Source organism: Chiloscyllium plagiosum, chromosome 2 (assembly GCF_004010195.1).
Source record: "Chiloscyllium plagiosum isolate BGI_BamShark_2017 chromosome 2, ASM401019v2, whole genome shotgun sequence".
In the NCBI taxonomy this organism is placed as follows: Eukaryota; Metazoa; Chordata; class Chondrichthyes; order Orectolobiformes; family Hemiscylliidae; genus Chiloscyllium; species Chiloscyllium plagiosum.
Window position 1 is genome coordinate 1,131,281 of NC_057711.1, and position 17,107 is coordinate 1,148,387.

The 17,107-nt window shown below is 45.7% G+C and overlaps 1 protein-coding gene across 7 annotated transcripts in view; it reads right to left on the bottom strand.

Moving 5' to 3' along the window:
- Positions 1-17,107, bottom strand: part of nadk2 (NAD kinase 2, mitochondrial) — a 65,774-nt gene that overhangs the window by 48,235 nt on the left and 432 nt on the right. For 5 of the 7 annotated variants that reach the window (XM_043702962.1, XM_043702954.1, XM_043702982.1 and 2 more), the window contains exons 2-6: positions 16,235-16,323; positions 8,319-8,407; positions 6,917-6,998; positions 2,509-2,592; positions 101-231 (exon numbers count right to left, since the gene is read on the bottom strand). In XM_043702962.1, coding sequence (XP_043558897.1) covers positions 101-231; positions 2,509-2,592; positions 6,917-6,998; positions 8,319-8,407; positions 16,235-16,323 — 475 coding nt within the window. The remainder of the gene's footprint in view (positions 1-100; positions 232-2,508; positions 2,593-6,916; positions 6,999-8,318; positions 8,408-16,234; positions 16,324-17,107) is intronic. The other 2 variants (XM_043702968.1, XM_043702975.1) reach the window with 1 other exon arrangement.

Sequence of the window (17,107 nt, forward strand, 5' to 3'; positions counted from 1 at the left end):
CCCTTCACCCCCTCCGCACCCCATCCCCCATCCCCTCCAACCATTGACCACACTGTGTCACCCCCCCCCGTGTATGCCACCACACTGTGCCCATTCTAACCAGGCTGTGCCACATCACGGTGTGCGGTCAGGTGCTGCTCCAGGCTCAGCTGCTGCTCATGGAGATCCACAGGCGTTGGGTTTATTCCTGCTCCTTCCAGGCAGATCCTGATCCGCTGTCTCCACTGCCAGCTGTGAGCAAGATGGAGAACTATGTAATCTTTAATGGAATTGAAGAACCTAACGTGCTTTCCAGGAGCACAAGGGTAACATCTGACACTAAGGCAATAAAGAGATGAGGGCTTCTGCTGCTGAAATCCGTGGCAGGGGAAGATTTGAAGAAGACTGTTACAGTCAGTGTTTTACAGCATGGTAAGAGGCCATTCAGTCCATCCAGGCAGTTTGCCAAACATTATCCATTCTAATCTTATTTCCCAGCACTTTTTATGCTATAGCATTTCAAAGCTCACCTACATACTTCTTAATATGTTGAGGACTTCCATTTCTGATACACTTTCAGGTAGTGACTTCCAGATTCCAAATTCTTCCTCAAACCCCTTTGAAGCCTTCTGCCTCTCACATTAAATCCATGCCCTTCATTACAGAGGGGCGACCTGACAGAAGTTTATAAGATTGTGAATGGCATGGATAAAGTGGGAAGTACGAGGCTTTTACCCAGGATGGAGGGGTCACTTACTAGAGGACACAGGTTCAAGGTACAGAGTGGTGTAGGGGGTGGGGGTAGTTTACAAGAGATGTGCGAGGCATGTATTTTACACAAAGGGTGGGGAGTGCCTGGAACACGCTGCCTGAGGTAGTGGAGGAAGCAGACACAATAGCAGCATTCAAGAAACACCTGGATAAATATGTGAATAGGAAGGGAATACAGGGATACGGATCTTGTAAGGGAAGACAGTTTTAGTATGGAAGGGCAAGAGGTGCCAGCACAGGCTTGGAGGGCTGAAGGGCCTGCTCCTGTACTGGATTGTTCTTTAAATGAGGTGATAAGTTGCCTGTTAGGATCTCGACAGGTCTGACCACGGCACCATGGTGCTGAAGGCCACTCAAGAGGGGGGAGCAAAAAGACAAGTAATTGTTATAGGGGATTCTACAATTAGGGGGACAGATAGTATCCTTCGCAAGCCGGATCGGGAGTCTCTCATGGTGTGTTGCCTACCCGGTGCCAGGGTTCAGGACATCTCTGACCGGCTTGAAAGAATATTGGAGCGGGAGGGGGAGGATCCAGATGTTGTGGTCCACGTTGGGACTAACAACATAGGCAAAGCTAGGGTGGGGGACCTGTTTGGGGATTATGAAGCACTAGGAAGGAAATTGAAGTATAGGTCCTCAAGGGTCATAATCTCCGGATTACTGCCCGAGCCACGTGCCTATTGCCATAGGGATAAGAAAATTAGGGAAGTAAACACGTGGCTAAGGGATTGGTGTGGGAAAGAGGGATTCCACTTCATGGGGCATTGGCATCAGTTTTGGAACCACCCTCCCTCCCAATCTGCATTTCACCTGAATCGTTCTCTCTGGGACACCCTATTCCATTTATTGACTAGGAACACCATAGTCCCTTCTCACGGCATCTTCCCATGTAACTGCAGAAGGTGCAACAGCTGCCCCTTCCCCTCCTGCCTGTAAACTATCCAAGGGCCGAAACAGGCCTTTCCTGATGAAGCAGCATTTCACCTGTACCTCCTCCAATCTTGTGTAATGTATTCGCTGCACCCAATGCAGCCTAGTCTACATTGGAGAAACCAAATGCAGACTGGGTGACTGCTTTACGGAACGCCTCCAGTCTGTGCACAAACAGGACGCAGAGCTTCCCATAACCAGTCATTTTAACACAGCGTCCTGTTCGCATGCCCACATCTGTCCTTGCCATGCTATAGTGTCTCAGTGAATCACAACACAAGTTAGAGGAACAACATCTCCTCTTCAAACTAGGTACTTTACAACCTTTTGGATTTTAATATTAGAGTTCAACACCTTCAAATTGCGAACTAACACCCACTCCTTCCCTTTCTTTTAGTTTTACTTGTTACATTCTCTGTCATCACGTCCTCTCTCCCCTCCCCCTTCGCTGTGGGACTGTCTGTTCTTTAAAGTCTGGCAGTTTGATAGACCGTTGTTCTGTCATTCCGATCAGTTAATCTGCACTATCCATGCCCTCTCTGCCCCAGTACTCCATACTCCACCTCTCCCCCAACTATAGCATAAATGCTGCCCCCGCCCATCACACTTCACCTCACTGCTGCTGAAGAGTCATCTAGACTTGAAGTATTAGCGTGCTGTCTTTCCATGGATGCTGCCTGACCCACTGTCACCTCCACCATTTGTTGTTTTCAGAACCAATGGAGATTGTGGGCAATGGGCTGTGCACATAAACCCATCCTGAAGAAACCAACAAATACACACAAAAACCAAGAGGAAATGGAGGTGGAAAAATATAGGCACACTCACCTGAACTCTCCCTGGCGGAGCTTCTGCAGAGCCTCTGAAAAACAGTGCGTGTACCTGACTGGGAGGCACAAGTGCCCCTGAGACCTACAAACAGATTAAAAACAGCTGAGCACAGAGCACCCTGACAACAGCATTGAGGAGTGGAAACAGTTAGACCCTCAGCACTGCATTACCACACCCAGCCATTCAACCTCTCCAGTCGATGTTGCTGTTTACCCTTCACATCAGCAAACTGCTCCAATTCATCCACTCTCTTCCCAAATCCCTCCAGTCCCCTCTCCCACTGAGTCTTGATAGTTTCGGTTTAAATCGTGAGGATGGGGAGTGAATTCCACCGCATCACACCTCACTGCAAAGGTTCCCCCTGTTCTGTCCAATATCTCTTCAAGTTAATCTATTGTTACCTGCGGGCTCTCGTTCCTCAACCACTGAAACAATCTACTTCTTGGCATCCTGTCCAATCAAGTTAAATATTATGTTTTCAGACCAGGATACCAATATTAGGTAATGACGATTTGACAAGGGAATAGAAACATTTTTATAAATTAGACAGTGAGACACTCCTGGTACTTCCTCAAACAATAAAGCCACAAGATTTCATGTGTATCAATAAACAGCTACATTTTACTAACAAATTTAGCACAGACACACACTCTATATTCTACCACCTTAGAATTAAGCACATGCAAATATAGGTCACAGGCATACTGCTGTCAAGCTCCCTGCATAACACATTGAATCCGAAATGCAGGAAAGTCAAATCCCAGATTTTTCAGCAATTCCCCATCAATTAGTGACTATAGGCCACTTTATCATTTTACAACATTGAAAGCGTTGCGTCAGAATTCCCTAACAAACCTCTCCATTATAACTGCCTCAATGGCTGCGTACATTCTGGTAGCTCACTCTCCCAGTTTGGACTGTGTTCTCCTGGATTTAGGAAACAGAACTCTGGCATTTACTCAGTGGCACAATTTCACCTTTTCACCAAACTGAGAGTGCCCCTGCACACTGTTCACAATCCCCAATGAAAATCTCTACAAAACTTAATCACCTTAGTTTACACTCAATATCTTCTGAATACATTCTATATGCGTCCCACGAGCTACACAGTCCTTCAAAGGTCTAACACTGCTCATGTTCAGTGCAATCCCTAGCAGTGACAGATCAGCAAGAGTCCATGATACTAACTCACTGCTTCACTTTCTTATGAGCAAATGCACTTGTTGCTAAGACCATTTTACAGAATCCTAGAAGGGATTCTCTAACACTGATTAGCTTCAAGGAGTTAGATATAGTGGTGAGGGTTAAAGACAATGCTTTACAGACTCAAGGTCTGTTATCAGCGATGTTCCACAGGGATTGGTGCTGGGGCTACTTCTGTCTGTCATTTATAGAAATGACTTAGATGAGAATATGGAAGGCATGGTTAATAAGTTTGTGGATAACAACAAAATTGGTGATATCGTGGACAGTGAGGAAGGTTATCTAAGAGTACACTGGGATCTTGAACAATTTGGTCAATGGGCTGAGGAGAGGCAGATGGAATTTGATATTTTTTTTTAAATGTGAGGTCTTTCATTTTAGTAAAACAAACAAGGACAGCACTCATACAATTAACAGTAGGGCCCTGGGTAGTGTTGCTGAACAGAGAGATCTAGGGGTTCAGGTGCATAGCTCTTTGACGTTTGTGTCACACGTAGACGGGGTGCTTAAGAAGGCGGTTAGCACATTTGCTTTCATTGCTCATACCTGAATTATAGAATTCCTACAGTGTGAAAACAGGTTATTCGGCCCAAAGAGTCCATACTGATCCTCCAAACAGCATCCCACCCATCTACCTTGCCTCTCCCTGCATTTCCCATGGCTAGTGCACCTAACATACACATCCCTGAACATGGTGGGTAATTTACCAGAGCCAATCCACCTAACCTGCACATCTATGGACTTCGGCAGGAAATCGGAGCACCCAGATGAAACCCACACAGACACGCGAGAATGTACAACTCCAGACAGTTGCCCAAGGGTGGAATGGAACCCTGGTTCCTGGCACTGAGAGGTGGTAGTGCTAACCCCTGAGCGAGTTTTGAGTATATGGAGTTGGGATGTCATGTCGAGGTTACCAGGATGTTGGTGAGGCCTCTTCTGGAGTACTGTACTCAATTCTGGTCATCCTGTTATAGGAAAGATATTTCTAAACTAGAGAGGGCTCAGAAGAGATGTACCAGGATCTCACCAGGAATGGAGGGTTTGAGTTATAAGCGGAGGCCGGGACATTTTTCACTGGAGTGTAGGAAATTAAGGGATAACCTTATAAAGATTTATAAATTCACAAGGGGTATAGGTAAGGTGAATGGTAGGTGTCTTTTCCCTGGGTGCGGGATTTCAAGACTGAAGGGTATATTTTTAAGGTGAGAGGAGAAAGACTTAAAATGGACATGAGGGGCAATTTTATTCTTGAAGCACACTGGCTCGTATGTAGAATGAACTTCTAGAACAAGTGGTGGATGAGAGTACAGTTACAATATTTAAAAAAACTTGAATAACTACATGAAGAAGAAATGTCTGGAGGGATATGTGCCATGTGCAGGCAGGTGGGACTAATTTAGTATGGGATTATAGACTGCACGGACTAGTTGGATTGTAGGGTCTGTTTCCCGACGGTAGGAGTCTATGTTGAAATGATTTGGAGAGAAAATGGGAACAGGGCAGTGACTTGGATGATCAGCTACAATTATACTGAATGGTGGAGCAGGCTAGAAGGACTAAATGCTCCATTTTCTGAGGACAGAGTGAGGGGACGAGGCTGACTGGATTGCTTCAGAAACCAGCTATTGATTCAATGAGCCAGATGGCCTCCTCCTGCCTGGCATTGCCTCAATGTGATCAGATTCTTTTGTCAATTGCTGTACCTTCATTTTTAAAAAAGTTTATTTGTGGGTGTCACTGGCTGCCAGCATTGTCCTCTGGTTATTAACTTGGCTCCCGCTGTAAAAATGTATCCCTATTTACTATGCTAAAATTATACAGAAATATCCTTTTGACCTTCTCAAGCAAAGGAAAACAAACCCAGCTTTCCCAATCTCACCCTCTAACCAAAGCCCCTCCTCCCTTGCACCATTTCATTCTCTTTTACACCCATACCAAAGCTTCAATATCGTCTGAACCAACTCCAGTGCCATCACATTGTTCCTCAAGTAACTGGGCACTATTCCAGGTGTGTGCTCACCAACACTGTATTACTGTATTAATACATATTACTGTAACAACACTACTTTTATAATCCAGTCTTTTTGCAATAAATGCCAGGATTCCATTTGCCTTTCTTATTCTATACCACACCTGCATATTCACTTTCTGCGATTCATGCTCAAAGACATCCAGCTCCCTCTACACTGACGCATTTTGAAACTGCTTCCCATTTAAATAATAATTTGCTCTTTATTTTTCCAGCCAAAATGGACAACCTCACATTTACCGAGATTAAACTCCACCTGCCAGATTCTGGTCCATTTTCCCAGCCTGTCAATATCCATCTTTAAACTCTTTATCTCCTCATCACAGCCTGCTTCCCCACCCAGTTTGGTATCAGGTACTTTAGTATGCCTACTTAGTATTTTGTCTAAGGCTTTAGAGTCCCTCTGGATGCCTGATGCTCAAGATTAGACAACTCCACAACTGTGGCTCCTTTTAATGTATGAGGAGCAGTTCAATCGCTTGGGCTTGTACTCACCGGAGTTCAGAAGAATGAGGGGATGGATCTGATTGAGGGATTTAAAATGCTGAAGGGGATTGATAAGGTGGACATTCAACAGATGTTCCCCCTTGTGGGACAATCTTAAACAAGAGCTCATAGATAAGGAGTGAGAGGAGGTAGGTCCAAAACTGGGATGAGAAGAAACTACTTTGCTCAAAGGGTTGTGAATCTGTGGAACTCACTGCCCCAGAGTGCAGTGGAGGCAGAATCAAATCAACAGACTCAACAAAGAAATGGACATGTTTCTGATGAAAAGTGGGATAAAGGTTATGGGGAGCAGGCAAGAACGTAGGGTGGAGACCAAAGTAAGATCAACCATGATCATGTTAAAGGGCCGAGCGGACTCAAAGGGCTAAATTGTCTACTCTTTCTCCTAATTCCTATGCTCCAACAAGGTGCAGACCTGATTGATACCTGCCCCCACCCGCCCACCCAATCACAACATTCCTTTCCCCCCACCACAGCAGACCACCCCTTCCCATCATGCCCTGCAGATCCCCCATTCCCTGCCAAACCTCTCAGTCCCCGCCAAACCTCTCAGTCCCCATCTCAGTGAACTCCCTGCCGCCCCCACCCCACACACTGGGTCTTCACCTCTCCCCCCTGCAGCACAGCGTTTCAGCCTGCCCTCCATCAGTGACAGCCCTTTACCTTTCTGGATCCGTGTTGACTCCAATGACAGGTTTGATCTGCCCAAACACTTTGCTGGCTGACAGCAGCATGGTGCCATCCCCTGCACAGAATCAGACAGATCACAGTCAGCTCAATCACACACAGGCCCTTTAGCCTTCATGGGGGGAGCTTCTCCTACTCTAACTTCTCCCCTCACTCCCTCTCCTCCCTCTCTCACGTGGGGCTGGTTCACATGTCCCTCCTTTGGGCAGACCACCCATCTCCCTCAGTCCTAGGCTTCCTTGAGTTAATAACTGTCACTGCTCCATGACCTTAACAACTCCACTGCAACAGCACTTTGTTCCTAATCCCATGCTGTCCCTGCCCTAGGAGTATCTGATACAGACAGTGGGTAAGAATTTTCCTTTCAGTTTAAAAGTGCAGGCAGTTTACTCAGTACCTAACCCCATGCTGGTCCTGTCCTGGGAGTGTTTAATGGGTACAGTGTACAAAGAACTTTGCATTCAGTTTAAGAGTACAGAGAGCTTTAATGTAAATATATAAATAAAGACAAGGCCACTCTGCCCCTTGAGTCTGCTCTGCTCTTTATAAGATCATTGCTGGTCTGATTGTAACCTCAATGCACAGTCCCACTTATACCTGATAACCGTCACCCACTTGTGGAGCACGAAGCTATTCACGACTGCCTTAAAAATATTCAATAACATACCATCCATCATCTTTCCAGGAAAACAATTTCTGTAAAAAAAGGTTTTGCCTCATTTGTGTATGAAATGGGTAACCTCTGATTTTTTTAAAAAATCAGTGCCCCCCTTGTTGTCGATTTCCTCCCGAGAGGAACCACTTGAAGGAGCAGTGCTCCAAAAGCTAGTGCTTCCAATTAAACCTGTTGGACTATAACCTGGTGTGGTGTGACTTTTAACTTTGTACACCCCAGTCCAACACCGGCATCTCCAAATCATGACTCCCAAGACAAAACATCCTCACCTCATCCACCTGGTCACCACCCCCCCAGGTTCTCATGCATTTCCATCGTTCTGCCTCCATCGCCTCTTAGGAGGAGTTGAGGGCAATAGGGATCTGGTACAAAAGAGTTGAGGCCTGGGACAGATCAGCTTTGATCTTACAGAATGGCACGGCAAGCAATGGCCTACCTGCTCCTACTTCTTTTTTCTTACTGTTCTGAACTCCAGCAGATACAAGCCTAGCCCATCTGATATTTCCCCAAACTTGCCCATTCCAGGTACAGTCCAGTCAACTTTCTCATGTCTTCTTAAGAAGTTCCTCAAATAGCTCCCAGCAAAGGAGGGTAGGGAAAGAAGAGAGTTTGCAAAGCAGCAGTGACAAAGCTCTCCATAACACATCTCCTGAGGAGCCAGCCCCAATCACACACTGCAAACTGGAATGTCGCTGCTATTACCTCCAGCAGATACGATGGCATCAGCCCATTGCACGATTTCCTCAGTGTAATCTCTGCGCTTCACCAGACGAACCTCGATTCCTTCCTTACTGAAAAAAGGAGAGCAACACAACAGAGGGTTAGCCCCACATCATTTCCTGTAGCCATACTGAACTCACGCCAACTTTCGTCAACAATGCTGTTAGACAGTAAGAACCCATGATGATAGAAGGCACTCAGTCCACACTGCCTTATTACACAGCAATGCTGTCAGTCGCACTGACCCAGTTTGTCTCTGCAAATTTCTGTGAAGTTTTGTTTAAATTTTTGTGAAGCCACGATGTCAGTGAATGCCTGAGGGGCTCAATGGCCTACTGCTGTTCCTCTATAGAAAAAGCAGGAGAAATCCTGAAGAAGAGCTTATGCCCGAAACATCGATTCTCCTGTTCCTTTGATGCTACCTGACCTGCTGCGCTTTTCCAGCAACACATTTTTAAGCTTAGAAGTCCAACCCAGCCAATCACTGCACCATCAGTCTACTCTCGATCCTCAGTAACATGATGGACACCCAGTTTGGGTTCCCCCCGGGTCACTCAGCTCCTGACCTCATTCCAGCCTTGGGTCAAACATGGACAGAAGAGCTGAATTCCAGAGGGGAGGGGAGAGGGACAGCCTTTGACATCAAGGCTGCATTTTGACTCAGTGTGGCATCAAGGAGCCCTGGCTTTCTCTTGTTGATGACAATCATTGTCTTTGTATGGTCAGAACGTTACCTGCCCACTCGATATTCATTTGTGAGATATGGGTGTCACATATTACCCATTCCTAGTTGCCCCTTAAGAGGGTGGGGGTGAGCTGCCCACTTGAACTGCTGGAGTCCATGTGCTGTAGGTAGACCCACAATGTCCCTTAGGGAGGAAATTCTAGGATTTTGACCCAGCGACACTGAAGGAATGGCAATATATTTCCAAGTCAGGGGTAGTGTTTCCATGTATCTGATGTCCTTGTCCTTCTAGATGGAAGTGGTTGTGGATTTGGAAGGTGCTGCCTGAGGATCTTGGGTTAATGACTGCATCGCATCTTGTAGATAGTAAACACTGCTGCTACTGAGCGTTCGAGGTGGAGGGAGTGGATGTTTGTGGATGTGGTACCAATCAAACGGTACCTGGATGGTATCAAGCTTCTTGAGTGTTAATGAGGCTGCACTCATCCAGGCAAGTGGGGAGTATTCCATCACACTCCTGGCTTATGCCTTGCAGATAGTGGATAGACTTTGAGGAGTCAGGAGGGGAGTGTCTGGTTAATGATAATCCCCAGGATCTTCATAATGGGGGATTCAGTGATGGTAACACCATTGAATGTCAAGGGGTGGTGATTAGATTGTCCCTTAATGGAAATGGATTGAGCCTCACATTGGTGTGGCACAAATGTTACTTGTCACTTGTTAGCGCAAGCCTGGATATTGTCTAGGTCTTGTTTCATTTAACATGGATTGCTTCAGTATCTGAGGAGTTACAAACGGTACTGAACATTGCACAATCCATCAGGGAACATCCCCATTTCTGACTTTATGATGGAGCAAAGGTCATTGATGAAGCAGCTGAAGATGGTTGGGCCGAGGACACTACCCTGAGGAACTCCTGCAGAGTTATCCTGGAGCTGAGCTGACTGACATCCATCAACCATGACCATCTCCCTATGTGTCAGGTATGACTCGAACCAATGGACAGTTTGGCCCCGATACCCATGATTCAAGCACTGCTGATGACACTTTTCATCACTTTACTGATGATCGAAAGTAGACTGATGGGGCGGTAATTAGCCAGGTTGGATTTGCTTTTTATGTACAGGACATACCTGGCAAGTTTTCTACATTGTCAGGTAGACGCCAATGCTGTAACTGTAACAGAACAGCTTGGCTAAGGGAGCAGCAAGTTCTGAAGCACAAGTTTTAAGTACTACTGTCAAAGGTTGTAGTGTCTTCAATTGTTTCTTCCTATCACATGGAGTGAATCAAATTGGCTGAAGACTGGTTTTGGTGATGCTCGGGACCACTGGAGGAGCCCGAGATGGATCATCCACTCGATACTTCTGGCTGAAGATTGCAGCAAAAGCTCCAGCCTTATCTTTTGCCCTGATGTGCTGGGCTCTTCTATCATTTTTGTGAAGTTTCCACCTCTGCCTGCAATGAGCTGTTTAATTGTCCACCATCATTCATAACTGTATGTGGCAAGACTGCAGAGTGTAGATCTGATTCATTGGTTGTGCAATTGTTTAGCTCCATCTATCACTTGCTGCTTATGCTGTTTGGCATTCAAGTAGTCCTCATTCCTGATAAAGGGCTTTTGCCTGAAAGGTCGGTTTTCCTGCTCGACCTGCTGTGCTTTTCCAGCACCACACTCTCAACACTAGTCTCCAGCATCTGCAGTCCTCACCTTGTCCTAGTTTATTTTAACCTCACTGCGAAGCCTCTTCCAAGGATGCCTACCCTGAAGACGTTTTCCTCCTCTTTCTACAAGGATCTCAGTGAGTTTCTCTGTCACTGCACCCCCCAGGAGATCATCTCCTCTGCTCTGAAGCTCTTCAGCCACATCCTGAAATAGACTCATTACTCTCAGCTACCTTTCCCTCAGACCCAGCCCCCTCCCATTTATATCTCACCACCGCCTCGGCTCTTAGCCTCACTCCTGATGAAGGGCTCTTGCCCAAAATGTTGACTCTCCTGCTCCTCGGATGCTGCCTGACCTGCTGTGCTTTTCCAGCCCCACACTCTCGACTCTGATCTCCAGCATCTGCAGTTTTCACTTTCATCTATGCAAGTTGTCCTGTTTGATAGCTTGACCAGGCTGACATCTCATTGTGCGGTATGTCTGTTGCTACCGGAATGTTGTCAGGGTCCATCGCCTTTGCAGTATTCTGTGCCTCCAACTGTTTCTTGATCTCATGTGGAGTGAATTGAATTGACTGAAGACTGGTATCAGTGATGCTGGGGACCACTGGAGAAGGCCAAGGAGGCAGAGCTCAGATCTGATCTGCTGGTGTTGAATCAGTTGCTGCTTATGCTCATGGTCGTACGCTATTTGGCTTACAAATCGCCCTGTTTGGTGCTTCACTCAGTTGACACTTTATTGTTAGGTATGCCTGGTGCTGCTCATTGCATATCCTCCTGCACTCTCCACTGGACTTTCAAAGACTCTGTCACACCTTCCAAGCTGTGCAAAACCCCTACCTGCAATGTTTTTTGAGGAACCATTCAACATGGTGTTAATGGATTGTGTAGGATGACCATCCAACACAACACAGTTATTAGTAAATCCTTTCCAATCTGTAAATGTTTACCCATTTCCCAGAGGCTGTTCCTAAGATTCCTATCCAACAAAACAGCAGTGAGGAACTTTGTCCAATTCTCCCCCATTTGCTCTTCTCACTCAGGCCTGCAGTCATTTCATTTCTGGAATATTCCAGAACATCTCAGGTCCACCTGAATGTGACCCAAGTGAAGTCCTCCGCCAGACTGACAGAGGGCCACATCCAACAGCTCCTCAAAGCTTTGCACTGATTCCTGACAAGTTAATGCACTAACCAGACCACTGTCTCCTTCCTCATATCTTGGCTGGAAGATTGCATTGATAAGACTCCATAAACGCCCTATATTACCGAGATAGATTTATTCAAAGGATCCTGGCTTGTTCCTATTCCCTTTGTCCCTTTCCGACCTTCACAACTCCAGACAGATTATACCAGTGTCAAATCATACGGACTGGCATTGAGTGCCTGGCCATCGTTCCAAGAAAGTCTTGGCAGGATTCTCCCATTGTATAGTATTCCACCTGGTGGGAAGTGAGAAGTCACTTGAGGGAACTGGTAGCTCCAGATACCCCAAACACAGGAGTTATTAATTAAACTCTGATGAATGTTTACATTTTCTTCTTAGTTATGACTTCTGTCATTAATCTCAGTGCCGTGGTATGGCCTCCTATATAACCTTTTGCTTTGTATTGTAAAAATAAACATGACAATAAACTGCGATTCTATTCTGAAAGGACATTCAGCTGACCTGCGCTCTATCTCGGACAGCTAACCCAGTAAGATGCAAGTGACCTCTCTAGGACACACGGTGAATCAAGGATATATACAGCCCAGAGGATAGAAGCAGCAGCAGATGTTTTTTGGGGTGAGGCACGGTGATAGTGGTGGTGGCATTGTAGTATTATTGCTAGACTATTAACCCAGAGACCCCAGTTCAAATGCCTTCATGGCAGATGGTGGAATTTAAATTCAATAATAATCGGGAAATAAGTTTAATGATGACCGTGAAACCATTTCCAATTGTCAGGAAAAACCCAGCTGGTTCACTGATGTCCTTAAGGGAGTGAAAACAGCCATCTTTATCTGGTCTGGCTGAAATGGGACTCCAGACCCACAGCGATGTAGCTGACTCTTAACTGCCCCATAATCAATGACCCACTTCCTCAAAACTCTGGGGAAGAGATTTCAATGAATACCTGACAGTGAAAAAAAAGTCTCCTCATCTTTGTATTAAATGACAGATCACTTTTTCAAACTATGCCCCTTAGTTTTTATCTTTCTCTTAGCAGCTAGCCTGCCTACACCCATCTTTCACTTCCCTTTTATGGTAACTCAGGAAGCCTGAAAGGAAAGGAATATGGTACTCCACTTCAACAATAGACAAAGTCCCAGCGCGGGACAGACAGTTCTATAGATATATCCCAGGGTCTGCATTATTTTTCAGTCCACCTCTGGGGCAGGTGGCACTTGAAACTCAAACCTCCTAGCTCAGCGATAGAGACACTACCACTGTGCCACAACAGCCTTTCTGGATTTTTCTTTGGAAAAGTATACTCAGATTTGCTATCACACACGACTGAGTGACCTTCCCACCACCAAAATCACCTTGATTCTTTTGTTAGGTTTTTCTAAACACTAACCACTACCAGTAATCACTTGCGTAACCAATTAATTATTTACAACCGAAGCCCATTATGGGCAATGCAAACCATCAAAAGGGAGGTGGAGGGAGAACAGGAAGGCACTAAATCAAAATAGAATTGAAGGTTGACTGGGTCTGGTTTTATTCCCTTTTTAAAGCCACTAGGATGGCAGCTCAACTGTTCTGCGCATTCTTTGTCTTTTTTGCTTTCTCCCTTCTGTAGTTTTCTCGGATTCTCGATCTTGGACACCTAGCTCCGGTCTCCGATTCCCAGCCTCTGAAGTAGGGACACCAACAATCAGCATCCCGGTGTGGAGGGTGGCAGCAGCCAGTGGTCAGACTCTGTGAAGGCCCCATGCACTGGTCTGTTGCACTGAGCCCTGGGAAAGAGACTGCGAGGTTTGTCTTTATAACTTTGCTGCTTCTTTTTCTGACCTATGGTCATTCTGTGTATAGCTGTAATGTCACATTTTTTCTTCATTTCTCTATTCTGTAACTAAGGATTGTACCTAGATACCTTTGTACCTAAGATGGTGCTGCAAGTGGCAACTTATGAACTTTTCACTGGACTCATTTGAGTACATTTTGACAATAAAACTAATTCAATTCAAGTGTTATAACACACAGGGCAGAAGTAGGTACTGCAGATCTGAGTCAAGATTAGAGTGGTGCTGGAAAAGCACAGCAAGTCAGGCAGCATCCTGCTGAAGGGCTTTTGCACTAAACGTCGATTTTCCTGCTCCTCGGATGCTGCATGACATGCTGTGCTTTTCCAGCATCACTTTAATCTTGACTGTTATCACACACAACTGAGCAACCTTTCCACCAGCAAAATCACAGTAACTGTTTTTCCTTTATAAACACTAACCACCACCAATAAAAACACTTGTTTAGCCAATTCAATATTTACAGCAAAGCCCATTAAGTTGTTGTGGTTCTGTTCGCCGAGCTGAGAATTTGTGTTGCAGACGTTTCGTCCCCTGTCTAGGTGACATCCTCAGTGCTTGGGAGCCTCCTGTGAAGCGCTTCTGTGATCTTTCCTCCAGCATTTATAGTGGTTTGAATCTGCCGCTTCCGGTTGTCAGTTCCAGCTGTCCGCTGCAGTGGTCGGTATATTGGGTCCAGATCGATGTGCTTATTGATTGAATCTGTGGATGAGTGCCATGCCTCTAGGAACTCCCTGGCTGTTCTCTGTTTGGCTTGTCCTATAATGGTAGAGCTGTCCCAGTCGAATTCATGTTGCTTGTCATCTGCGTGTGTGGCTACTAGGGATAGCTGGTCGTGTCGTTTCGTGGCTAGTTGGTGTTTATGGATGTGAATCATTAGCTGTCTTCCTGTTTGTCCTATATAGTGTTTTGTGCAGTCCTTGCATGGGAGTTTATACACTACATTAGCTTTGCTCATGCTGGGTATCGGGTCCTTCGTTCTGGTGAGTTGTTGTCTGAGAGTGGCTGTTGGTTTGTGTGCTGTTATGAGTCCTAGTGGTCGCAGTAGTCTGGCTGTCAGTTCGGAAATGCTCTTGATGTATGGTGTACTGCAGTGTGTTGTGGCCCTTTTGAATAGTGTCTTGATGCAACTTCTTTTGTGTGTGTTGGGGTGGTTGCTTTCGTAGTTTACTACGAAAATATGAAAGTAATCATTAAGAAAGCCCATTAAGACCATAAGACATAGGAGTGGAAATAAGGCCATTCGGCCCATCGAGTCCACTCTGCCATTCAATCATGGCTGATGGGCATTTCAACTACACTTACCTGCACTCTCCCCATTCCCCATAATTCCTTGCGAGATTAAGAATTTATCAATCTCTGCCTTTTAACAATTTAATGTCCCGGCCTCCACTGCGTTCCGTGGCAATGAATTCCACAGGCCCATCACTCTCTGTCTGAAGAAGTGTCTCATTTCTGTGTGAATTGACCCCCTCTAATTTCAAGGCTGTGCCCATGGGTCCTCGTCTCCCTGTCTGAAGGAAACAATTTCCCAGTGTCCACCCTTTCTAAGCCATGCATAATCTTGTAAGTTTCTATTAGATCTCCCCTCAACCTTCTAAACTCTAATGAATACAATCCCAAGATCCTCAGCAGTTAGACCTACCATTCCAGGGATCATCTGTGTGAATCTCCACTGGACACGCTCCAGTGCCAGTATGTCCTTCCTGAGGTGTGGGACCAAAACTGGACACAGTATTCTAAATGGGACCTAACCAGAGCTTTATAAAGTTTCTATAGCACATTGCTGCTTTTACATGCCAACTCTCTTGAGATAAATGACATTACATTTGCTTTCCTAACCACGGACTCAATGCAAACCTTCAAAAGTGAGGGGTGTAGGGAGAGAGGCTAGGGACTAAATCAAAATGGAGTTGGGGTCTGCTTTATTTATTTCTTTTCTAATCAATCTGTTCAGAGATGTTATTACACACTTCCCAGAGCAGATGGGACTTGAACCCAGGCCCCTGGCTCAGTAATAGGGTCACTATTACTTTCTCATTAGGCTGATGGTGAGTTTAACATGAGGATCATCAGCAGAGGGCAGACTGAGAAGGTGAGGGTTTTCACAAAGGTCTCAGCTGATCCAGGGATTTGCTAAATAGTTTTTGATTTGCTGACTTTCACTTATTAAACTGTGATTTTTCAAATTATGACTAATTTTGATAATCTTTCAATAGGTTTCCTGAGCACCGAAATTAGGCTGATTGTCTTTAGATGTCAGGCTTATCCCCCTTTCCATGCTGCACATCTCTCCCCATTTTTGAACAATCCGATGTTATAGAACACAGGCCCTTCAGCCCTTGATGTTATGCTGACGTTTTATCCTATTTAAAGTTTCCAACAATTAACACTTTACAATATCACATGAGGTTTGGAAGATTTCTGCCGAAACATCAATTTTCCTGCTCCTCGGATGCTGCCTGAACTGCTGTGTTTTTCCAGCATCACTCTAATCCAGAATCTACACAATCTCCACATGGGAAGAAATTGCTCCTTACTGTAGAGTGTCCACCACATGCTGGACGTTGGCACTGTGAACAGTGTGTCGCTCCAGTAACCCATTGTAACTGGATCCTTTTGTAGCAAGCTGCAAACAAACACAATGGAGCTGCATTAGACTGGGCAGCGAGAGGCATGAAATACAGCAACAAAAGGAGATATACCCCAAAACAAGCATGTACATGGAACAAAGCTGAAAATGTGTTGCTGGAAAAGCGCAGCAGGTCAGGCAGCATCAAGGGAACAGGAGAATCGACGTTTCGGGCATAAGCCCTTCTTCAGGAATTAGGGCTGAAGAAGGGCTTATGCCCGAAACGTTGATTCTCCTGCTCCTTGGATGCTGCCTGACCTGCTGCGCTTTTCCAGCAACACATTTTCAGCTCTGATCTCCAGCATCTGCAGACCTCACTTTCTCCCCATGTACATGGAACAGAACAGATAGGCTGTGCGAGAATGTGAGGCTAATGAAAATACTGAGGTATTAGCCACAATTACAATTGTTCATGCACACATCCTGCTGCAGGGACAGATTATTGGATAAAGTAATCAGACAGCCTAGATTCAACTGAACACACTGCATCCTGACAATATCCTCAAAACATACTGAAAGCTCCTGGTTATGAACATATGAAATAGGAGCACAAGTAAATCATGACACCCCACTCCATCCCCAAGTATGCTCCTCCATTCAGTAAAGCATGGTCCATCTGTTTGTGTTTCAAGTTCCACATTCACATCTAACCCCGGTCCTCCCCAATACCCTGCCGAAAATCGATCCACTTCTCGTGAAAGATATTCACACACACCCCTCAACCCACCCTCTCCCCATCACCCCCCCCCCCCCCCAGGACCCCCTCCCCCCGGACCCCCCC